The following is a 25,355-nucleotide window of genomic DNA, read 5'->3' on the forward strand; positions in this document are numbered from 1 at the left end:
CCTCTTTCTCCTCTGGGACCCCCCCCCCCCCAGGTCACGACCTCGGAAGTACATCCTCTACCAGTGCACAGCAGAGATGGCGGTGGCGGCAGCAGCTAGAGTGGCGTTTTCAGCGGCGCGGCCGCGGCTCTGGGGTTTCACCGAGAGACTCCAGCTCGGAGGTGCTGCTGGACGGGTGAGCTGTCTTCCACTTGTCTGGGTGCCTTCCGGGACCGGGCCCGAGGCTGGCCCCTTCCGCTGGACCCCACGCGGTGGACTTGAGTCACGGGGTCTCTTCCTGGCCGCGGGCGTCCGCGCCGCACTTACACAGCGGCGGGTGGGGCCCGGCCTGGCCTCCTCAAAGGAGAGCCCCGAGGCCCTTAACTTCTGCGGGGCTGGTCTGGCTTTGGTCACCCGCTGAGCGTGACCTACCAGTGACTTGTGGGATGATCCTGATTACTGGTCCCCCCCCCCCCCCCCCCCCCCCGCTTATTGAGGAGTCATTATAAAGAGTGCATGTTGATTACTGTAAACACTGGTTCCAAATGGGGGAAATTAATAAGTGAGTTCGTTTCTGTCCCCGAAGTTCTGTTTTTGCCTAAGACTAAACTTCATCCTCAGCTGGGCTTTCTGCGAGCCCCGGGGTAGCTAAAGGAAAATTTTGGCTATATATACATTTTTCTCCTGAGAGCCTCTTAACTTTCGCAAAGGTATGTGGGACTTTAACGTTTGTATAAAGGAAAAGGAAAACTGTGGATTGAAGAATAGTCCATAGTCAACAAATCTGTCAGCCAGTGTGTATCGTGAGCACCTACCCTTCTTTCTGTCTTCTCTTTTCTACCTTTTTCAAAACTTTCTGCTTTTCTCTAACAGTGAAAGCCTAAATCTCATTTCTACGTTGTGTATAGGTATTTTTATATCTTCTCTCCCTTTCTTGGCATTTTCTCTCCTGCTTGTTCCCTCTTTAAAGAATATTAAACGTTTTTAGGAGAGGTATTGAAATAAAAACAGTTTATTTGTAGGCATGTCTCTGACTTTAAAAGAGGGATGTTGAAGGAAGGTTCCCAGTTAAAGAGGGAAGAGTACTTTGTAGAGAGGGTCTCTTTGAGATAGATTTGGTTTTTTCATCGACGTGGACTATCAGAATACTGATGTGTTTTGGTTCCTCCCTCCCACCCCTCCACCTCCAACCAGTCGTCATATTTTGGAGGGAACAGATTGAGAAGTACACAGGCTGCTACACAAGTTGTTCTGAATGTTCCTGAAACACGAGTAACACGTTTGGAGAACGGTCTCAGGGTGGCCTCTGAAGATTCTGGGCTCTCAACGTGCACAGTAAGTGATGCAGGCAACCACTGTTTGAGTGACTTCTCGTGAGGAGAGAGCATATTGTTGGTTTTAATCTTAAGTTTTCTAGTTGGCTGGTGGTTGAAAAATAGTGGCAGTTATTTTGCCTTGACAGGTGACTCTTGCTTGTGAGTCTTTCTTCCAGTGGTACTTCTACAGTGGATGCATGTGTACCCAGTTTTAAGTGTCTACATCTGGTTCTTATAGCCTGTTATTGTATTACTTATTGTTAGTAATATTGATAGTAATGAAAGAATTATTATTTGTTAGGCTACTCCGTGCCAACTGTTGTTACATACTTATTTGATCTTTGAAACAGTTATTTGTATTAGGCATCATCACACCCTTTTTATGGTTGAGGAGCAAGTTCGGAGACGTTAAATGGTTTTGTCCTAGGTCGCACAGCTAGTATGTGACCGAGCCAGGGCTTGAACCTATGTTTGATGATCTCTGATGTTCTTTATACTGTAGTTAATGGCTGTAGCACAAATCGGACTAAGAATCTGGGTCCTCAGGTAAGCATACAACAGAGTCTGGATGACCAACATTTTTAAAACTCACGGTTCATAGGAATATACTATGAATCCATTCAAGTCAAGAAAACTTTAGTGTCAGGACTAGAAAGCATTTGTCAGAAAAAAGAAGGAGCCTCCCTCCACCCCCTGTCATTTCCATGCTTTACTAATTGTTCCTTCATTGCATTAAGGTTGGGCTCTGGATTGATGCTGGAAGTCGATATGAAAATGAGAAGAATAATGGAACAGCTCACTTTTTGGAGCATATGGCTTTCAAGGCAAGTTGTCAGTCTTATTTTGTAAAAATGCATTTTTTTTTAAGAGACAGTAGGCACAAAATCTCATTCTAAGGCAAGAAGAACCACTTCAAACTATTGAAGATAGCATGTTATTTTTATTATTTTTAATATCTTTTTTTTTTTAAAGAATAATTATCTGAAGTAATGACTTATAATTGCTCTGTAGAATTGAAATAAGGATTTTCTCTTGGGATGTAAGGGTCATCTGAAAATACATGTATACCATGATTTCTGGAGCTTAATATACTTTAGAAACCAAATTTGGTCCTTGTGTGAAACAGGCATAGGCTTATGGCCTCATATTTGTTGTCTGAAGTGTTTAGAACAGATGAGGGATAAAGGTAGGTATTATAATCTTTTTTCCCCTCTGTTTCAGGGCACCAAAAAGAGATCTCAATTAGATTTGGAACTTGAGATTGAAAACATGGGTGCTCATCTCAATGCCTATACCTCCAGAGAGCAGACTGTATATTATGCCAAAGCATTTTCTAAAGATTTGCCAAGAGGTATTGTTATTTATACTGTAGATCTGTAACTTTCACAAGAGTTAACACATAATTTAGTACTGGTTTTTTTATGTCTGTTATGAAAGGGTAGCCCTCAGAAATGTGAAAAAAAATTTTAAATATTTTATTTATTTTTAGAGAGTGGGGGACGGAGGAAGAGAGAGAAACAACATTGTGTGGTTGCCTCTTGCATGCCCCCTACTGACCTGGCCTGCAACCCAGGCATGTGCCCTGACTGGGAATCGATCCAGTGACCCTTCGGTCGCAGGTCAGCACTCAGTCCACTGAGCCACACAAGACAGGGCTGAAAAAAAATTTTTTTTTCTCCCGAAAGGACAAATGATATGAAATATTCAGATGCTGCAAGGCTTGTGCCAATCAGGCCCTAATGCTTGATACAAAAATACTTAGCTCCAGCGCCACACCTGTGCAGTGAAACATTTAACATTTTTTAAGAATTGATTTGAGAGAGACAGGAAAGGAGAGAGAGAGAAAAAACCCACATCGATTTGTTGTTGCATTTGTTTATGCATTCATTGGTTGATTCTTGTAGAACATGTGCACTGATTCTTGTACAAGGATGATGCTGTAACAAACTTAACTATCCGGCCAGGGCTAAAACATTTTAAATTGTATTTACTTATTTATTACTGCCTACTATTCTTCCCTCCCCCATTGTACCCTGTTATCTGAATTTTTATTTCTATAAACCTCAACAGGTTTTATATCTCCTGACTACTGGGCGTTGTTTTTTGACCAAATCTTTCTTACTTCTGTATTGCATTTGTACATTCTAGATCACAGGTGGCAAACACAAGGCCCGTGTGCCGAATCCAGGCCTCCACCTTGTTTTATCTGGCCCGGCACTTTGTTTCTACCTGGCAGCAGTGCTGAGCTCTCACTTAACTGTTAAGGAGTAGTTACATTTATACAGTCCTAAAGTTACATTTGGCCCTTTTGAAGGTAACTTGGAGCCTGAAGTGGCCCCCTGTGAAAATGAGTTTTACACCCCTGTTCTAGATCCTCATCCTGGAGTACACTTCTTTCTTACCTTCCTTTCCATTAATTTGTTTCTTTACTCATTTTATTTAGATTAAAAACAAAAACAAAACAGTTTACCCATATCTCCCATCCCCACCTCTGGCAACCACCAGTCTGTTTTCTATATCTATGAACTTGGGTTTTTTGTTTGCTAGTTTTTGGATTCTGTGTGTAAGTGAAGTCATATGGTATTTGTCTTTCTCTGTTTGACTTATTTCACTTAGAGTAATGCCCTCAAGGTTCATCCATGTCATTGCAAATGGCAAGATTTCCTTCTTTTTTATGGTTGAGTAATTCATTCATCCTTCGACACTTAGGTGTTCCCATATCTTGGCAATGTAAGTAATGCGGCAATGTACATGAGGGTGCAGATATCTTTATGAGTTGGTGTTTTCATTTTCTTTGGATGAATACCCAGAAGTAGAACTGCTAGATATATGATAGTTCTATGTGTAATACTTTGAGGAATTGCCATACTGTTTTGCACAGTGGCTGTACCAGCTTACATTCCCACCAACAGTGTACAAGGGTTCTTTTTTCTCTGTATATATTCTCGCCATCAATATTCTTTTAAATTTTATATTATTTTTAGAGAGACAGGAAGGACGGAAGAAAGAGAGGGAAACATCAGTGTGCGATTGCCTCTCATGTGCCCCCTACTGGGGACCTGGCCTGCAACCCAGGCAAGTGCTCTGTGAATCAAACTGGCAACGCTTTGATTCACAGGCCGACACTCAGTCCACTGACCACACCAGCCCAGGCCATCAATAGTCTTTTTGATGGTGACCATTCTGACAGGTGTGAGGTGGTATCATTATGGTTTTAATTTACATTTCCCTGACGTTTAGTGATGTTGAGCATCTTTTCATGTACCAGTTGGCCATGTATGTATGTTGTATCATGTATGTCTTTGGAAAAATGTATATTCAGATCTTTGGTCCAGTTTTTGATTTAGATCATTTTTCTGCTGTTGAGTTGTATGAGTTCTTTATGTTTTTTGGATGTTAGCCCCTTATCAGATATACAATTCACAGATATTTTCTCTCATTTAATATGTTGCCTTATGTTTCTTTCTTTTGTTGTGCAGATGCTTTTTTAGTTTGAGGTAGTCCCGCTTGTCTGTTTTTGGTTTTGTTGCTGGTGGTGTCAGACTAAAAAAATCATCACTAGGACCTGTGTCAAGGTCCTAGCTTACTACTACCAGTGTTTTCTTCTAGGAGTTTCATGGTTTAAGGTCTTTTTTTTTTTTTTTTAATTGATTTGAGAGGGAAAGAGGAAGGGAGAGAGAAATATTGATTTGTTGTCCCACTTACTTATGAATTCATTGGTGGTTTCTTGTATGTGCCCTTATCCGGGATTAAACCTGCAACTGTGGTGTATCAGGATGACAATCTAACCTACTGAGCTATCCAGCCAGGACCAGTTTCAGGTCTTAATGTTTAAGTCTTTAATCCATTTGGAATTGATTTTTGTGGTTGGTGTAAGAGTGGTCCAGTTTCATTCTTTTGTATGTATATGTCCAATTTTCCTAACACAATTTAAAAGAGACTATGGCATCTCCCCCTTGGCTCCTTTGTTTTAGATTAATTGACCATACAAATGTGGGTTTATTTCTGGGTCCTTTGTTTTGTTCCATTGATCTATGTCTCTGTTTTTATGCCAGTACCAAACTTTTAATTACTGTAGCTTTGTAATATAGTTTGAAATCAGGAAGCATGGTACATTCCATTCTTTTTTCTTTCTCAACATTGCTTTGGCTTTTTGGGGTCTTTTGTGGTTCAATACAAATTTTAGGATTGATTGTTCTATCTCTGAAAAATGCCATTGGAATTCTGAAAGGGATCGCACTGAATGCATATATTACTTTGGGTAATGTGGACATTTTAACAATATTCTTCTAGTTCCTGATCACAGAATATCTTTTTATGTATTTGTTTTTTCAGTTTTCTTTTGTCAGTGTCTTATAGTTTTTTAGGCTTACATGTATTTCACTTCCTTAAAATTATTCCTAGGTATTTAATACTTTTGATGCAGTTGTACATGGGATTTTCTTAATTTCTCTTTCTGATGGTTTATTATTATAGAAATGCAACAGATTTTTGAGTATTGATTTTGTGTCCTGCAAATTTACTAAATTTATTAGTTCTAATAGTTTTTTGATGGAGTCTTTAAGGTTTTCCATATAAAATATCACGTCATCTCTACATAGTGACAGTTTTGCTACTCTTTTCTAATTTGGATGCTTTTATTTCTTGTTCTGGTAGGAGCATTTTTTTAATTCCTTGTTTGCTACTAAACCTCTTGGTCAAGAGCAAAATAAGCAGATGTTCACTTAAAAGATTATTTATTTTTATGACTAAAATATATTTTACTTTTATTTTGTAGAAATTATTCATTCTGACAGTATAGCATACCTGTTTGTTGTAGTTACCATGTTGCTGGAGTTTTTGCATTTCTTAAAGGAAAGTTATTACATGAAACATTTTCCAAGTGGTATAATTAATAACAAAATTTAGCAGTTTTAATGCTAACTGGTGAAATTAATATTCTTTATGGTCCTTGTATAGTTGTAGTTAGTTTCATTACTTAGGGATTTTGTATTTCTAATAGGCTTTTATTAATAATGTTTGAATGAGACTTTACACAAGTACTTTTATTTAACATTTTATTTATTTATTTTTAGAGAGAGGGGAAGGGAGGGAGAAAGAGAGGGAGAGAAACATGGATGTGAGAGAGAGAGACATTGATGGGTTGCTTCTTATACGCACCCTGAACAGGGACTGAACCTGCAGCCCAGGCATGTGCCCTGAAGGGGAATTGAACTAGTGATCTTTCGCTTTGCAGGATGATGACCATCCAACTGAGCCACACTGGTCAGGGCCAAGTACTTTGTATATATTATATTTTGTGTACATACCTATCTTACTTGGGCTGCATAGTAATCACATATTTGAAAACAATGGATGAAGTAGGTGTCTCCACTTTTCCATTGTAGAAACTAAGGTCCAGACTCTAACCTGCTCAGGAATATACAGCTAGTAAGTGGCTTACTGTGGACTCAAATGCATGTCTTCTCACTCAGATTTACTGTGCCAGGTTGCTTTGTTAAAACAACAAAAAAACCAACAGAACAAAAAACCTACCACCTGCAGACACCTACCTGCATGGTAGCCCAGCTTCTACACCAAAACCAATAAAAGCGACAGAAGTAGAGGGTGGTGTGTGGGCTTGAATTGTACAGATCATCTGTAAGGTTTTTAATGATTTCTTTAGAAGCAGTTTTTGCCTTAGGACTGATTAGAGACTAAAAACAAAGGGGCTAGACCAAGCTACTTTAAAGATGTTTTGGGTTTGTTTTTTTTTGTTTTTTGTTTTTTTTTTTTTTTTTTTTTTTTTTCAGAAAGAATAGGAGGGAAAGCAAAAAGGGGCCATAAGGTGTCCTCCCATTTGACTTTGGGTTCTTCTCCACCCATCTTGGCCTCTGGTTTTCTTGTCTGGACAGACAGTTGGGTTTTATTTTGTTTTACAGGTAATTTTTCCCTTTGGTCACGATCTCAGCCCCAGCTTACTCTAGCAGTATGTTTTGTCATTTAAAGCAGTCTACAGAGGTAATTAATTACAGGAGGTGCTCAGTGTTTGAACATAATTGCATCTGAGATAAAGTCTCTTAAAGTGAACTTAACAAAAGTATATAGTAAAGAAAATGAAGCCAAAGATTATAAATTTGTTTTATATTTATTAAAATTTAGATTGTGATTGCAGCTATAGATAATAATAATTCTTCAAGGATAGATTAGGTTTTCTTTTTTTGAAAAGGTATGTAATTTTTGTGATGAAATTGCTTAATAGCATGATACCATATCCCTCAGTTTATTTTTGCAAATTAGGGTCATTTTTGTACAAATATTTGAGGATTTCATCAGTTTTTCCCAAGGGTCACTTTTAACCCTTTGGTAGTCATCCGTATCTCTTGGCCTACCTATCCTTTTCTTCATATGTTAACTGCTCTAGCCCTGTTAAATCATCATTTTATCAGTGACTTTGGTAATGGCAAGAATGGGAATAGACACGGGGATTAAGTTACATGGGGAAGGATATTTGTGAGGACACTGATTCTGTAAGTGGTTCATTGGAGGCATAAAGTATGATGATTCTTGGCTTGTTTAGGAAGCAGCTTCATTGCTGTGGGAACTTGGATAGTAAATACTTGAGTTATATGAACTCTATACACATTTAGATAATTCTAATATGGTTAATTTTCTACTTTGTATTTTTCATACAGTTTACACATATGCAGATGTCCATGGCATTTTTGAAGTCCTCATAGGTAGAGTCATTAAGTTGTGGGACCTCTGGCAGATTTAGAAATTTTCTTCCAGCTCTTGTATACCACAGGGGTTTTTATTTTACATTTTTAAAATATTAATATTGTCCTTTTACATGTATCAAATGTATAGAAAAATGTTTCTTCGCAGTTTAACTAGTATTGAGTGATGGTCAGGATCAAGGTTTCTGATGCTAGTTTACTAGATTTGAATAGTGAAAATTAAGATTCTTAGTGTTTCTTATGTTTTATTTTCAATTAGCTGTAGAGATTCTTGCTGATATAATACAAAATAGCACATTGGGAGAAGCAGAGATTGAACGTGAACGTGGAGTAATCCTTAGAGAGATGCAGGAAGTTGAAACCAATTTACAAGAAGTTGTTTTTGATTATCTTCATGCCACAGCTTATCAAAATACTGCACTTGGACGGACAATTTTGGGACCAACTGAAAATATCAAGTAGGTATAATTCTCAGATTTATTTTGAGAAAAATATATGTTGTGAAAATTGTCATTCATAAACATTCAACAAGTGTGTTTCAAAAAATAAATTCTTCTCCAGCCCCCTGCTGCCCCGATAATCTGAATGAAATTGTTCTTAGCTGTACTTTGGCCCCACCTAACTCCCAGGTGTCTGGGCTCCTAACTACTTCTGGAATAAACAAGTGATGGTATCGTATCTCTTTTTGTGATGTAAAAAAGTTGAAATTCTTCGATACTTGTTGCCAGTATCCTTTTTTTGATTATATTTAATTTAGATTTCCTTTAAGGTCTAATTTAATTTCAGGTATATTATGTGAAGATCTGTGCTTTTTCACTTCCTTTTAATACTACTTTTCTTTTTCCATTTACAGATCTATAAATCGTAAAGATTTAGTAGATTATATAACCACACATTATAAGGGGCCAAGGATTGTACTTGCTGCTGCTGGAGGTTGGTTGATTTAAATTTCTATAACTGTTTTGAACAAAGCGATGTACTTACTTAAATTTGGTCCTGTTGGAGCTGTCCTAAGAGTATTTACAGAACAAACTATTTACTGTATTATGTTGTGTATAATGCGCATTTTTGCCCAAATTTTTTTGGGGAAAAAAAAAGGTGTGCATTATAATTATATGTGGATATAATAATTCCATTTGTAATGGGCACAAAAACGTGGATGCGCAGTATACACAGCAAAATACAGCACTATGCTGTGTAGGGGGAACCAGACTTTCCGTCTGTCTCCTTCAGAGTTTTTCAATGGAAAAATGTATGGACCTTCTAATGCGTAAGTGTACATGCGTAATGGAGTTTACTTGCAAGAGAAGGGCATGAGTGACCTGGGAGACAATGACACTTGGAAGATAGTGCTCTATAGTTTGGGAATCATTCCAGATTTTAAATTTATCTCTTGGTCAAGCATGGAATGGTATGTTACATTGTTCTTTAATTCTTTCATTTGTTCATTCATTCAGTGTATCTACTAATTACTGAGAAGGGGAAGCACGTAGAACCATGAAAATGTTTAATGGGAATCCAAACATGCAAGTGACTGGCATTAGGACAAGGCTTCTTTGGGCTCATGTTTGGAGCTAGTGAATGATAGAACATTCACATTAGATTCTGTTAGATTTCCTGACAGTCTGAATTTAGGCAAACAGTACATCTTATTGGTTTCCAGTTTTGTTTTTTTTCCCTCTTTAGGGCAAAGTGAAGATAGATGGAGTGTATATATTTTGTGTTAATTTTTCTCCCATTAGAAATGACAGTAAGTTAAAATTCTAGGTGCTCTGGATAGACTTCTGAGATAATTTACTTGGAACTAATGGAGAAGATGAAAATGAGGTTTAAATATCTCAAATGTTATTCATCGTGGCTCTCAGCTAACTCACATTACCTCTGTATGGTAAGCAGTGCACTCGGAAGTTCTCTTGGAAAATGAGAAGACTTGGTCAGGTGGGGCTTCAACAACCAAGCTGTCTGGAATGTCTGTCATTGTTGGTGGCATATGGACACCGTCGGTTCATTTCAACATTACTAAAGTCAGGATATCTAAGAGTTAATGGTCAGTCCTAGATTAATTAGCACTTTATCTTATTGATACATAAATGATGATGTGCCTTATAAACAATGGCATCTTGAATTCAATGAAATAGGTCAGACCTAGCTTCATAAAAATTATTGGCTCTTCTGTCTTTTGGGATAGAGTTGGTGTTGGAGCAGCTGAGTCTCTGGAACACCCAACAAGGAGGGCTATAGGTAGAGGTAATAAAACAGTGGAAGCAGTTGCCATCAGGTGCTAAGAACTGTGCGCGTGCTCAGGTTTTTGCACTCTGCTTGTCGTTCTTGTACCACCAGGGTTTTCCTTGTTTTGTCACCTCCTGGACTGATATCCAAGGTGGCTCTCCTATATAAGGGTTCTGCAAATAAACAGCATACACTGTCTTTATACCACAAATTTGTTTGGAAAATGAGAGTGTAAGTTGTGCTTTTATATTCTAGTAGAATGTTTTGTTTAAGGAAGTCTTGTGGCAATATTTTTTAAACCACTTGCACATGCCTAAATTTGTTTTGTAAGTTTCTATTTGTATTTAAGAAACCTTGACTGACTGACTCTGTTTGGGTCCTATGTTTAGATAGTAAGGGATTCAGAATCTAAGTAATTCTGAAGTTTTGGATAGCAAGTAGTGAGTGATAGGTAGCTATGGATTTATTCAGAAATTAGGTGAAATTATTTTATTTTGGAATTCTGATAGCAGAGCTCAGAGACATATCTGTGTATCAAAAAACCTATCTGAGTATCCAGCTTTCTTTAAGTGTTAGAGCTCATAGTTATATTCCTTTCTTCTTTAAAAAATTTGAAAAGTGACTTTGCATTCTAGGACTTAACATTTGTATGGAATGTGGTGTTTTCAAGCTGTCTTAACTTTTTCGGTGAATCCACTGGTGTGTGGATGAAAACTGTCCACTGCTCTATGCAGCAGTCCCCAACATTTTTGGCACCAAGGGTCAGTTTCATGGAAGACAAATCTTCTAGGGACAGAGGTGGAGGTGGGGATGGTTTCGGGATGATTCAAGTTTGCATTACATTCAAGCTCACTTCCTGCTGTGCAGCCAGGTTCCTAACGGGCAGGGACTGGTCTGATCCGTGGTCTGGAGGTTGGGGACCCCTGCTGTACAGAATGATGCACCACCAAGGGAAAAATGTGTTGTATGAGCAGATAGTTAATGTGTAACATATCACATTGTATCACCTTAAGCTATTGTAAACTGAAGTCTCGGTGGTTAGTTGTCTGCTTTTTAGATTGTATTGTTACTAGATATGTGAAATATTTTCCTTTAATTTAGGAGTTTCCCATGATGAACTGCTTGAGTTAGCAAAGTTTCATTTTGGTAACTCTCTGTCCACACACAAAGGAGAAATACCAGCTCTACCTCCCTGCAAATTCACAGGAAGTGAGGTAGGGGAAGCCTCCTAAGCTAGTAGTTAGCCCTTTGGGTTTCTTGTGTTGCATTTATGAATGAGTATACAGAATGTGCATGTTTCTAACACGAGTGAAGTGGAAGTAACCAAAGGCTTAAACTGAAACAGAAAGGGAAGAGGATGGACATACTTGCTTATATTCCTTCAAATTCCCTATTATTTAACCACCTATTTTTCCTAAGGAAGCAGTGTTTTATGGGCAATATGATGTTTTTTGGTGCTTTTCTTTGGCACTATGCCCCATTTATATGTTGTAAGGTATAAAAGTAATCTTTTATTTTAAAAAACATCCAAATTTGGACTTTTCACATTAGGTTTATTTTTGGCTAAGTTCTTCCTTCTGCCCATCAGAGCCAGAACTTGCAGGGAATCTGCTGCTTGTCAATTCATTAGAGGCTTAGTTTGCCACATTAGGAATGATACTCAAAGTAGTGCCTGGAAGGAGGCCTGGTTTTGGCACTGGCAGAAAAAAAATAGACAGTTATGTCATTATTAGCTTAAATTTAGATAAAAAATTTCAGATCAACAAACACAAATGATTGATTTCTACCAGTGAAATAATGCATCCCTCTTTTACCAGGTAAACTCTGGTGGGTACTGTCTATTATTTCAGTTGGAGACCTTTTGGTGAAAGTCTTCTTTCCCTAACTCATGAAATTCTTTTAGGTTAAACGGTACAATGTAATGAGGCCTGATAGTTTAAGAAAACAAAATAAGAGTCATGGAGAGCATTTTAACTTTGCATTTAGTGGCACTAGTGAATTCATTTCTTTCTTGTTAAGCATGTTATATAGTGGTAATCTTAACTAGTTTTTTGTCTTAACTAGATTCGAGTGAGAGATGACAAGATGCCTTTGGCACACCTTGCAATAGCTGTTGAAGCTGTTGGTTGGGCACATCCAGATACTATCTGTCTCATGGTTGCAAACACACTTATAGGCAACTGGGATCGCTCTTTTGGAGGAGGAATGGTGAGTGATTTTAGACTTTCAAACTGAGAAAACAGAACTTCTGTACTATAAACTGACTTTTAAAATATAAATTGATCCTGATTGCATCCTTGGCCAGAAAAACATTTTTTCTTTCTTTTGCCATAAAGTTTATTGGTGGGATAACTGGCCAGATTTGAGTAAGGATAGGACGATGTGTTAATGGTACTATATCAGTGTTAATATCCTAATTTTAGTAATTGCTGTGAAGTTAATTTCTGTTTCTCAAAAGTGCACACGAAAACGTATTTAGGGGTGAAAAGCATCCCATCTGCAGTATACTCTCAAATAGTTGAAAAAAATATGTTAAAAGAATGATAAAGCAAACATGGCAATGTACGAAGTGTTAGGTAATTTGGATATACTCTTAACATTTCTGTAGTACAAAGTGTATATTTCTACTCAAAAGATTTCAACAAAATACATTTTATATGTTAGGTTTCACATGCAATATATTTAATTTCAAATCTTTAAGCATACATAGCCAAGAGCCCTCTACTTATTGGGTCGGTAACAACAATGTATTATTTTAGAAGTAGGTGCAGGTACTATTATGTACCTGCATAATAGTAGAAGTAGGTACTATTATGTTAATTATAAGGATTCATTGCTTTTTACATTATGGATTTCTCTGGGGATGCTTTGGGCTGGTGAGATAAGTATAATTCTTACTCTTATTTTAAATTTATTATTGAGATGCATGTTGATGGATAAAACTGAGAAAGTCAGCCTCTTAGGGCATTCACTATTTGCCTCATATCTCATTCGTCTTTCTGATAATTTGGACACATTTACCTACAGTTCTCCTGGACATTTTTTTTCCTTACAGAATTTATCTAGCAAGCTGGCCCAGCTCACCTGTCACAGCAACCTCTGCCATAGTTTCCAGTCTTTCAACACTTCCTACACAGATACAGGATTATGGGGAATCTATATGGTTTGTGAACCAGCCACTATTGCAGACATGCTACATGTTGTTCAGAAAGAATGGTGAGAAAATAAATCTTGCCCAGAATTCACATTTTAGATTAGTTTCCTCTGTACACTGTTGATGGTGATTTTATTAGCCTTTAATCAAAAGAACAACACTAGTAGCAGCCATGTTTTTAAAGATCACAGATGTTTCTTCTAAGTCTCATGTGAAGCTGAATTGATTTCATACCATAGAATATTTTTAAAGAAGATTTAAAAAAAAAAAAGAGTAGGAAGGAGATCCTGTAAGTTTAAAATGTTTAAACACCAACTAGAAGTTTGGAAAATCTGGAAGGGCTATGTTAAAAACTGAATCTGAAGTTGCCATTGCTAAAAGAAAAACGTAGTGTTTTGTAGTCAAAACTAGTGCCTTGAGACAAGCATAAAGGCCCACAGCTTCTTGGAAAATGTTCCTCCACCATTTTTAAATGACTTTTTTTTTACATCTCTCTAAGTCTAGTTGTAATTATTATTATCTAGGTGTAATTATTATCAGGTTTAAGTAAAACTCAACTGGATTCTTTCGAGAAACCAGTTAGCCACTGACTTATCCTCTAGCATATCAGAGTTTAGCAGATGGGGATTCGTGAAGTCTTAAAATAATTACAGCATTTCTAAAATGGGGTTAGCCTATTTTTATATTGTACTTCTGTCTGCTAGTCATACCATTTAGAAATTAACAATACCAGGAAAATAATCAGTATAGGTTAGCTTTTGCGTAGCTGTTGGGATCATTAGTAACCTCAAGTTGAAATCAAGTTGTGGTATAATACATAGAATACGGCACCATGTGTCTAGGTCAACACAAAACACATATTCCAGCTACTTGACATTTTGATTTTCCCAACTGGTTTTTAGGATGCGACTCTGTACAAGTGTCACTGAAAGTGAAGTTGCACGAGCCAAAAACCTTCTGAAAACAAACATGCTGCTGCAACTAGATGGTAAGAGTAAAAATGTATGGCCTATTTTCAAAAGGTTGATCTATATTCCAATGCTGAACTTTTCTTCTCTTTAAACAGGTTCCACTCCAATTTGTGAGGATATCGGCAGGCAAATGTTATGCTATAACAGAAGAATTCCCATCCCTGAGCTTGAAGCAAGAGTTGATGTAAATAGTGCAGTTCTTACAAACAATTGGGTCTTGTGTTAAAAAGTATTCTTGATACTACTTTTACAAAGCTAAAAGTATGTATCATTGCAGGTATAGAATACAAAAAGCTCTGAATGTTGAGTATCTTCTCTATTTCAGGCTGTGAATGCTGAGACAATTCGAGAAGTGTGTACCAAATATATTTATGATAAGAGTCCAGCTATCGCTGCTGTTGGTAAGCCTGGCCACTTTTCTCCTATACAGAAAATTGGCTAAGTATTTTCCTTTTAGTCAGTTTTAACTGTTTTTCTTTCTTTTAATACTTAGGTCCCATTGAGCAACTACCAGATTTTAACCAGATTCGCAGTAACATGTGCTGGCTTCGTGATTAAAATGCTCCTAATAAAAGTATTTTGAATGTATATATTTATAAAACTAACAGATAGCAAATTTTAAGCTATTAATCCCTACAGAAAAAAAAAATTTAAATGAACATACATACTTGAAAATTTGAATGAAACACTGTGTCAAAGTTTCAAAGGATAAGGCTACCCCAGTGCATGGCACATCTCCAAGAAATTATGTCGGAATGACATACTCTCAAATCATCACAAGTATTATTTTAAGAATGAAAATTTGTAAAGTATTTTCAGTTTTATTATAAAAATGCACACATAACAAAGATTGTCTTGTTATTTCTTGGCTCTACTTGCATTCAATACTTGCTCTTGGGCAGCTTTCTTTGCTTTTACCATCTCGACAAGTTCCTAGGAAGGGAGAGAGGTGTTTTAGAGTTGGCAGACATTTCTAGTGTTTGGTATAATTATGTAAAACATTCAAATTGGATAAGTCTATAATTGAAGACACTACTGAAAAGGTTGCTTTTACTAACTGCCAGAGCTCTGAAAGTTTCTAAGATTGATCATTTCTTTGTAATTTTGGCCCCATGACTACTTTAGTATTGAAATAAGCATTAAGTCTGTAAACTCAGAAAAATCTACAACCTTATATCGTTTCATGCAGTCCTTCTTTGTCCTGCCAGGCACTGCTTCTGCTATTTTTTCCCATCTCTCAGGTGTATTTACTGGGTATGTTTTCAAGGCTTGTTCTAAAAGCTTCTGTTCTTCCGTTGTCCAAGGGGTAAAATCTGTGCATGGACCTGTTTAGGAAAAATTTTTATTTACACAATGGAATATTATTCAGCCTTAAGAAGAAAGGAATTTTTGACACATGCTATACTATGGGTGAGCCTTGAGGGCATCATGCTGAGTGAAACACAAAAAAGACAAACATTGTGTAATTCCACTTGTATGAGGTACTCAGAATAGTCCAGTTCACAGAGACAGAAAGTAAAATGGTGGGAGCAGAGAGGACAACGGGGAGTTGTTTAATGGGCATTGAGCTTTAGTTTTCCAAGATGAAAAGAGTGCTGGAGAGTGGTTGCACAACAGTGTGAATATACTTAATGTTACTGAACTGTATGCTTAAAGGTGGTTAAGATGTTAAATTTTATGTGATATATATTTTATCATAATTAACTGAATAAAAGAGAAAATCCTAATTATACAAAAATGTCTTGGAACACCTTTCCAATGAGTCTTGCACAAGTATCTTGGTAAGTGCCCATTCAAATCTGATGTGTAATTTTAAACTTTTAGAGATGAGACACATAAACACACGTAAGTGTTTAGGACAGGGAGAAAAAACTAGATAGCTCAACAGGAAACAGCTGCCTTATATTGCTTGTTTCTTAAAACCTAACATACTCACTAAAGTTTTTTTGTTTGTTAAATCAGATTTAAATTATATAGTTGGGCTGTTGGGTTCATAAAGTGAACAAGTCATTTAATATTTCTGATCAATCTAGTTCCTTACACGATAATGGAAAGAGCTACCTCACAGTTACAAAACACTTACTTAGCTAGATGAGATCCTGGAAACCATTCTCAGTTTACACTGGAGGAAACAACTACCAGAAGTGAAGTACCCAAAGTTTCAGTGCTGTAGAGGGAAAGTGAGCTTACATTCCATGTTCCAGCGTGTTCCAGTTTACATTCACATCTAAAAACTTGTGGAGCCAATGCCAGGCGCCTCTACTAAACTAGATCTTTTACTGTTTGAGAAAACATCTCATACACGTATCAGAAAAAAATATATTTCTTCCTAAGGATATATGTATTACACATCCCACTACTTCCATAAGACAATGTTATTAAATGGTTAAAACGACGATTGGTTATTCTAAGTTAATAGATATTTGCAGTTTAATTACTTCAGACCATGCAGTGAAAATACAGTAACACTTATCCTACCAGCAGTCTGACTACCACTTGAAATTGCTTCCTGTGAGATGCGCTACAAAGTGAAGCCTAGAAACAGAAGTTACTTCCTAAACACACAAACACATACTGTGACAATACCACCACACACCAGCTCATAAGGCAGAGAATCTGTATTTGAAGGCAGATTAGGAACTTCTGAAGTCAGCTTTTAAGTTATAAGAAGCCATTAGCAGAATTTCCTTTCACTGGTCTGCTGCCCACATTTAACACCACAGACTTAATTCATTTCCTCTCTCTCAGAAAAAAGATGGAAGTAACATGTAATTTTCTGTTTTCCAATTTACAACACCAAAATAAATGGAACATGTAATGCTGTAAAATTCCCAAGAGAAAAAACACTTCAAAAAATGGTTCCTGGCTGGTACAGCTCAGTGGGTTGAGCACTGGACTGTGAACCAAAGGCTTGAAGATTAGATTCCCAGTCAGGGCACATGCCTCAGTTGTGGGTCAGGTCCCCAGCAGGGGGCGTGTGAGAGGCAACCACACACTGATGTTTCTCTCCCCTTTCCCCTCTCTAAAAAAAGAAAAAAAAATTGGTGCCAGCTTGCTGCTTAGTGGTGCAACTGAAGAGAGGAGACCGACCGTTATTTTAGGCCCATCAGAGGTGAAGAGTCATGCCCACATTCCTGCCCTCACAAGGCCACCTCTCCTCACAGAAAGAAGACTGGCTGCCTGCACAACCAGCAGTGTCTGCCTCCCACATGGAAACAAGCCCGAGAAGAAAGGGCTGAGAACAGTGTGCTCAGACCTGAATGTTGCCTGCTATTTTGTGGAAGGCATAAGGGAGCAAGAGAGAAATACCCTAAAAACTGCCCCTCCATCTGTCCTAAACTTCCACTTTGGTGCTTACCTTAAAAGAGCCCAAATGATGCCCAACGAGACCCCCCCCCAAACCCCTGATTTTTGCAACCACAGGATGTATTTTTCCTCTTTATAGAACATTGTAAATCTCAGAATTTTCAAGCTGAAATTTTGGGGTAATGAACCAGTCTTAAGAGCACAGGAAAAGTGTGACTGTTAGACTAGAGGACGGGTGGGTTAACATGTAAGAGTCAAGGCTATTAGCTAATCCCAAAATATGTATTTGGAACGGTGATCTGGAAAACATACCCCAGATTAGCTTAGTTTAGGGGGGAGAGGACTGGTGGCTCACAAATACATGAAGGGAAACATTTCAGAAACTCAACAGAAAATTTCACATCCCACAACACACATGAGAAAAGTTTCACAAAAAGTACTCATAAAATGGGTGTAATGCTCTCTGACACCTATTCATGACCCATTGAATATATTTCATAACCCACTTACGAAGGAGGCTTAGGGAGGCTGGGTCACGATTTTCAGTTTGAAACACACTGGTCCAGAGCAATCAAATTAGTTTGAATAGCCAAGACAATCTCAGCACCCTAACAGTTTTTAACTTTTTATTTTGAAATAATTTCAGAAGAGTATAAAGAATCCCCATCTGTTCTACCCCAATTCCCAACATGTGAACACTTTACCATACTTACTCTTCTATACACACACTCATGTAAGCTGCAGACATGCAGCTCCTTTATTTCTAGGTTCTTCCATAAAAACAAGGTCATTTTCTTAGTTACAGTGTATTTTTCAGTCAGGATAGGTCTTTAGACCTATCCAATTTCAACTGTCCCAATATCCTCCAGCCGTGATTTGTAAAATCTGGTGAACAAAACACACACACCCCTCCCCTAAGGACAATGTGGAAGAACTGCACTTCTCAGTAGTGTTAACTAAATTTCTAACTGTCTCGAAATGCTTCCTTTACACCTTCCAGTCTGCTAAACACTATTTCCCAGTAGTTGTGAACCCAGACGTTAGGTCTTGTATATCTTCACACAGTGTGGATACATGGCTACCATTTTCTACTTGTAGAAAAAATTTAATTACCTTCAAATCGTTCAGAAGGTGTTGCATTGTCTGCTTGAGGCACCACTCCATGTTCTTTTTTAAATTTATCAAAAGCCTTTTTGTTTATGTCATCTTTTTGATGTGGGTCTGAAGGATAATAAAATTTAAATATATTACAGATCACCTCATTTAGTCTTTCATTACACTGTATAGATTATTTTAAAGTACTCAAGGTATCAAAGAAACAAAACTGTAACTCACCAAGTTTCTGAAGACTCTTTGCTTTGCTGATAACATCTTTGGCGGTTCTCTTCACTCCAGAAGAAGAATGTATGTTCATGTAATTAGCAATAACTTCCCATCTAGAGCAATCGATATGATAATTAAGGAAAAAAACCCTCCAAAACAAAAACCAGAATGACCCTTACATTTCTATTTTATTTATTTAAAATATTTTATTTATTTTCAGAGAGAGGGGAAGGGAAGGAGAGAGGGAGAGAAACATCAATGTGTGGTTGCCTCTTGCACACCCCCTACTGGGGACACAACTTGGCTTGCAACCCAGGCATGTGCCCTGACTGGGAATCGAATCAGTGACACTTTGGTTCACAGGCTGGTGCTCAATCCACTGAGCCACACCAGCCAGAGCTGACCCTTACATTTTTAATGCAGAAGGGTTAACTATATATCTATAGACCTAGCTCTAAATTGGTGGTCTAATTATCACTATTGCCTATTGTTTTTGCTTTTCATACATGTAAACCAACTCTATATAATCTTGGTTTCAAGTTTACAAAACCTTATAGATTTTGTGTACAATTCAATGGAAATAAAACCTCACATTTGTGTATCCCACCGTTTGTATACATACTTAGGAGATCAGCTTTAGTTTCCTGATCTTATAAATGAGGGAGTCTGGATTTCTAAGACGTCTTTAAGTTCTAAAGTCAAAACTTTGCAATAAGCTCAGGTTTGAGGTGGGAAGCAACAATGAATTAAGACTGTGAACACAAAATCTAGTCCCTAATACAAACTGTAATAGAATAGGCCAAACATAACAGTCAAGGTTTGTCTCATAATTTTTAACTTCCTGAGATACTGATGAAGCATCCTGCTCAGTAGGTTCAAAATACACTCTGCTTTTCATACTTCCCACTGTGGCACAGAATTTAGTGGAAGACTGTCTAGACTGAAGCTTATCTCCGGAAGTTCCTGCTATAACCAATGCCGTTAGTTGGATGTTTGTCTACATTATCCCCAGGCTCCAGTATGCGATGAAGAGAAATTTAATTAAAATTAGCACCTTGAATTTGTTCCAGCAGGGAAGAGGTTCACAGCTTTAATTAGTAATTGCAGATCATCTTCTGACCAGTTTTTGCTGCCATTTCCACCTCCGCCAGTTGATTTCTCTGCATTCTTAGATGCTTGTCTCATTCGAGCCTCAGCTTCCTCTTTCTCTTTTCTAATTTGCTCATTTATTTCTTCTATCTATACAAATATAATAGGTAAGTCAAGGACTTAAAGCATCTTGCTACTCTACACTCCCTTTCTGGGGGTGGGGGTGGGGTCTCTGGTTCTTCTCAACTCTCAGTGTTGTCCTGACAATGATCCAGGACAGCCCCAAGACTGGCATCAGCTTTTCACTCTGGCTTATGGGCTGCCAAGCTCTGTTTAAGGGACCAAGAACCACCCTCTGCCTGACCCACTTTGTCTTTCTATCATGTGACTTCTACTTGCCTTGGACACTACTTGTCAAGCCTCCACAGTCACTGGGTTATTCACACACAAGGCCATTTCAAACCTTTAAGCTCACACCCACTCTTTCAGCAAATAATTTCAATTATTTTTCTACAAAAAGGTAACAGCATAGTAAAGTGGCCTCTGTCTTAACTTGAGGTTCTACCCTTTACAATGTCACTTACAATCTATCGTCAGACATGCACAAGTGAAAAAAGAAAACCTTTACGTGACCTTGTTGCTTCTGTGGGATGCTCTCTTGGAGTCATTTTGGACTCCTTTCCTCACCTCAGTTCCTCAGAACTGGTCACTAAATCCCAACAATTCCAATGATTCCCATCATTACTCTCCCAGTCCAAGCCTTCCAGTGAGAGTCTTATAACTAGTAACTTATACTTACCTAATACATCCTGCCTGTCGATGGAGATTAATAGTGCAGTGGTAATCCTTTCCTACTCAAAGATATCTAGTAATGGAAACTAGCCATCATGGTATTAAAAACATCCTTAACTTGGTGCTACTTTTCCTAACCCAACTTCATCTCCCCCTAACTTCCTACTGCTCCCTGTATTTTACAGTTCATGCTGTTGCCCTGACCTTCATTTTCACATCGTCATCCATCCTTTCAGGCTGGCTCAAACCCTCTACTGAGCCTTCACTCCGACCTGGGGTTGGCACTTCCTGTCTAACCTACAGCATTTACTGTGGGCCCTCCATCTTTTGGTCCTTAGGCCTTTTCTCTTCAGCCTAATTGTTCCTGAACTCCTTTGTGGCAGCCATAGCATTAGGCATTTCTATAGATCACCTGGGCACAGTGCTATGTATAGTAGGTACTAATACTTATTGCACTGAATTGAATTTCTGGGTCTGTTTCCTCATTTGTAAAATAAAAGGTTTAGACAAGACAGAACAAATACATCTTTTGGTTCTAAATATTATCATCCTACAAAAATACTCAAGGAATAGTCAAAACAAGTATTTTTTTCTAAGAATAATTTAAAAAAAAACTATGAATAATGTGCTAGGATAACACAAATCAAACATTATACATTGTAACCATATACACTAAATGCAATTTAAATCAACAATACCACTTACTGTAAGCAAAGCAGAGGAGGAACCCAAGAGAAATGCCCTCTTTGCCCTGGTAGTAACTTATATGTTAGGTGGGGAAATACTGACATGAAAGCAATACAATAAGCAGAAATATATGCTAAAATATATGCTACAAGTAGGAGTGATCTTCTATTACCTGTTTTTCCAGAGCAGCCTTTCCTACTTCTTTTGTAGATGATGTGAGTGTTTCATTCAAGCACTGTAAACTAAGGGGGGAAAAGGGATGAAACTTTATCCTAAGCCCAGGAGAAGATTTCAGTATTAGTTCTGTAGTTATACCTTGCTAATTCAAGGCGATCACAAAGTTTTTCCACTTCTTCCATCATTTTAACCCGCTCTGCCTCATTGTCAGAAAAATGGTTCCAGGTCTAAAAGCACAAACACAAACATTTTCATCTTGTATCTACTGACACTCAAAAATACATCCATAGACACAATTAAAAAGCACAAAGTTCTCAAGAGGTTCACGAGGGGAGCATATGGCCTTCTGCCCACCAACAACCACACTTCCAGGGTACCTGCCAGGGCTCTTCCTGACCTGCTAGCAATAAAAAAGGCATTATCAAGTGGGTGGGTGAGCACAACAAAAAAGGTGATGGTGCAGAAGACCTTTGGATATTATAAAAGTCAGAATGAGTCCTCTGAGAACCACTTAAGAATCAAATGTTATATGACTCAAATTAAAATCCCTTTGTTAAGCTGCCTATTCTAAGTAGTGTGGGTCAAACTATAAAATTTCCTGGAAATTTTATTTTTTTATTATTTTTTAATTCTCTCCTGAGGATGTGTTTTATTGATTTTAAAGAGGAAGGGCTGGGGGGGAGAGGGAGAGAGGGGGAAGGAGAGAGGAAGAAGGGGAGAGGAAGGTGGGGGGGGGAGAGAGACAGAGAGAGAGAGAGACAGAGACATATCAATCAGTTGCCTTCTGTACATGCCCTGACTGGGAACAAACCTGCAACCTAGGTATGTGCCCTGACCAGGAATCAAACCTGCAACCTTTTGGTGTACAGGATGATACTCCAACTAACTGACCCACCTGACCAGAGCTGGAAATTTTAAATTTACTGAAACTAAAGAAAAAGGTAATGTGTTAAAGAATAGGAGGTATCATAAAAATTCGATTAACTAAAGATTATGCTTATAATGGAACATCGTGATATATCTGGACGTACAAGAATTGGAAAGTACTTCCCATGCTGCTGACACTTATGCCTTCCATTCCTCACTTTTCTTTGCTTCCTTAATCCATGTAGTTTGGCTCTCACTAAGGTTCCAATGCGTCTTTTACTGTTCACATTTCCCTAAGTTTCCAAAAGCACTACTGATTTTCTTCCTACTGTCTGGGTCACTTCTTTCACGCTCCTCTTCCTCTATTAATACCTTTAGTATTGCAGTTTGCCAGGGTTCCATCCTCCACCCTCCTCACTGTATTGACTCCCCAGGTGATCTCATCTACTCACAAGGTTCCTAGTGCCACTGAGATGTGGGTGATCCCACTCTTGAACTCCAGAGTTATGCACCCCATCACTTATCTTCATTTGAGTGCCTCACTGTGCTTAAGAGGCCTGAAACTGAAATCATCATCTCCCCCAGCTTTTGCCTCTTCCTGTTTTCTATTTTATTGAATTATACTGTCACCCAGCCCATATCCCATATAAGAAACCAGACTGTATGCTAACCCTCACTCCTCCTCTAATACCTCCAACATATAATTGATACCCAACAGGTAGCAGCCTATTCTGCCTCCTAAATATTGGTTCATTTCTACTCCTATCCTCTCTATGGCATGAACTAAGGTTCATGCATAAAACTCTCACTTGGATTATGGCGAAAGTCTCCTAATTAGTTTCTCTAACACTAGTCTTCTCTAAGCATCCTGACCAAAACCAACTCTGCATCAGATTTAAATTAGCAAGACATATAATGTCCTTCAAGACCTGGCTTCTCCTTACCTCTTGAGCCATCATTAAACCTCACTCTTGTGGAACACTGCATTCTTTCAATGCTCTGTGATATCTCATTGCTAACCCCTCACACCTTCTGCTTTACCTGACTAAATCCTGCTAGATCCAGAAAGCCTTCCCTGACTACCTTTTTGGTACCTTCTCATCCTACTACTCATCTCATAGTGTTAGAAACAGCTGTTTGTCATTCTCCATCATTAACCAGCAGATTCCTTTAAGGCCAAGGACTGTATCATCATTATATCCACATCAATTGTAACTGCTTGGCACATTGTTAAGTACTCACCAGATATTTGATAAATGAGTAACTGAACTCACATTGGAAAGGGGCAATAACACAAAGTTACCAAACGCCATAACGTTTAACCTCATTTATGCATCATCTCTAAGAATTATTCAAGCTTTTTATTTTCTAATTGGCCTTTTAAAATTTTTTATTGATTTCACATTATATGCCCAATGTGCCAAGCACTACATGTAAATGATCTCATTTAATCGTCATAACTCCATCACTAGATATTATTTCAGCTACTGTGTAAGTGAAGAAATTGAGGAACAAAGCAGTTTGAGGCAATAGCCTGAAGGCCACAGATAGTAAGTAGAGAATGACTTCGAACCCAAGCTGCTTGCCCTGAGCCAATGCTCTTTACCACTACAATATACTGCATCCTTCTCAAAACAATTTTCTAGGTAAAATCTGAGGAAAATATTTTGTATTTTCTGATAAGGAACAGTACCAGTCTTTGACTCTACCACTTTAAATGTAAGAACATCTCTTGGACACAACCACATTTGAAAACTTTTGGGGTTTTTTTGATCAATATTTTTAAGTGAAAAATACATCTGAATGCAAACTATCAGTACTCACCCAAATGATATCCCTTTATTTAGATAAAAATAAAAGCTTTTAAATCCTTAAAAACACCGAGGTTTAACTTCTAAAATAACTTTTTCTAAGGTAAGAATTAGTTTTACACCATTAAGGAAGCAACCAGCCAAAAGCAAATCATGGCACATTATCAGAACAAATGATATGGTTTCGCTAACAGATGAATGGCAATGGAGGGGGAGGGAAAGATGGTGATGACAGGGAGCCTGTTACACAATTAGGTGACACAAAACTGAAGCCTTTGCAAATATCTTATTTAGATCCTAATTTGAATAAACCAACTATAAAAAGACATTGCTCAGATAATCAAGAAACTAGAATACAGACCAAATATTAGAATATTAAATAAGTTTCTTAGCTTTGAAAATGGCATGATGTTTATTTAGATTAAAAAAATCAGAGTTGCATAATGAAATATGCATGTGTGAAATTTTAAAAAAGTGAATATAAAAACATTTACATTTTGAGATAAAATGTGTACAACAGTTTAATTATATTTGCATGGTATAAGAAAAGAAATATTTTGAAGTTTAATCAGCAACTTCATTTACTTGTTACTTAGTTTGTTCAGTCTGACATACCTTGCATGAGTTTCGAAGTTTTTGCCTTTCCTTTTTTATGGCTTTTTTCTGGATATCTTTTTCCTTCTTTGCCAATAATGCTTGTTGTCTAACTTCCTCTTCTTCTTTCTCTTTAGCTAATCGAGCAGCTTCTAATTCAGCTTGTCTTTGCTTTAAAATGAGTAATAAAATCATTTTAATAAGAAAATTAGAATTCCTAAATGCTCTATACTTCAAAAAATTCAATCTTTTAATAAATTAATTTAGAAAAAAAGATGATATGTCAAACTTATTGAAGACTGAAGGTTGAACAGGGAAAAGCAGCTGGTAAAGTTCTACAA

At 37.6% G+C, this 25,355-nt stretch overlaps 2 protein-coding genes across 4 annotated transcripts in view; one reads left to right on the top strand and one right to left on the bottom strand.

The window, feature by feature from the left end:
• The first annotated feature begins 61 nt into the window (after positions 1–61).
• Positions 62–16,106, top strand: PMPCB (peptidase, mitochondrial processing subunit beta). Its single transcript, XM_024558857.3, has 13 exons — positions 62–175; positions 1,174–1,314; positions 2,033–2,119; positions 2,517–2,646; positions 8,274–8,472; positions 8,868–8,947; positions 11,345–11,457; positions 12,308–12,451; positions 13,299–13,459; positions 14,300–14,385; positions 14,464–14,552; positions 14,694–14,769; positions 14,862–16,106. Exons 1-13 carry the CDS (start codon positions 77–79, stop codon positions 14,924–14,926), a joined length of 1,470 nt encoding a protein of 489 aa, XP_024414625.2. The 5' UTR covers positions 62–76; the 3' UTR covers positions 14,927–16,106.
• Positions 15,152–25,355, bottom strand: part of DNAJC2 (DnaJ heat shock protein family (Hsp40) member C2) — a 33,004-nt gene continuing 22,800 nt past the window's right edge. For all 3 annotated transcript variants that reach the window (XM_045193825.3, XM_024558847.3, XM_045193819.2), the window contains exons 10-17: positions 25,036–25,185; positions 21,881–21,969; positions 21,738–21,807; positions 20,052–20,236; positions 19,010–19,110; positions 18,788–18,895; positions 15,539–15,693; positions 15,152–15,301 (exon numbers count right to left, since the gene is read on the bottom strand). In XM_045193825.3, coding sequence (XP_045049760.1) covers positions 15,227–15,301; positions 15,539–15,693; positions 18,788–18,895; positions 19,010–19,110; positions 20,052–20,236; positions 21,738–21,807; positions 21,881–21,969; positions 25,036–25,185 — 933 coding nt within the window. In that variant the 3' untranslated portion in view covers positions 15,152–15,226. The remainder of the gene's footprint in view (positions 15,302–15,538; positions 15,694–18,787; positions 18,896–19,009; positions 19,111–20,051; positions 20,237–21,737; positions 21,808–21,880; positions 21,970–25,035; positions 25,186–25,355) is intronic.

The sequence above is a fragment of the Desmodus rotundus genome, chromosome 6, assembly GCF_022682495.2.
Source record: "Desmodus rotundus isolate HL8 chromosome 6, HLdesRot8A.1, whole genome shotgun sequence".
NCBI classification, from domain to species: Eukaryota; Metazoa; Chordata; class Mammalia; order Chiroptera; family Phyllostomidae; genus Desmodus; species Desmodus rotundus.

Coding starts and splice junctions, on each gene's coding strand:
- PMPCB (XM_024558857.3), top strand. CDS start 77: ATGGCGGTGGCGGCAGCAGCTAGAGTGGCGTTTTCAGCGGCGCGGCCG. Junction 8,948..11,344: donor TGTACTTGCTGCTGCTGGAG/GTTGGTTGATTT, acceptor CCTTTAATTTAG/GAGTTTCCCATGATGAACTG. Junction 14,553..14,693: donor AGCTTGAAGCAAGAGTTGAT/GTAAATAGTGCA, acceptor TCTCTATTTCAG/GCTGTGAATGCTGAGACAAT.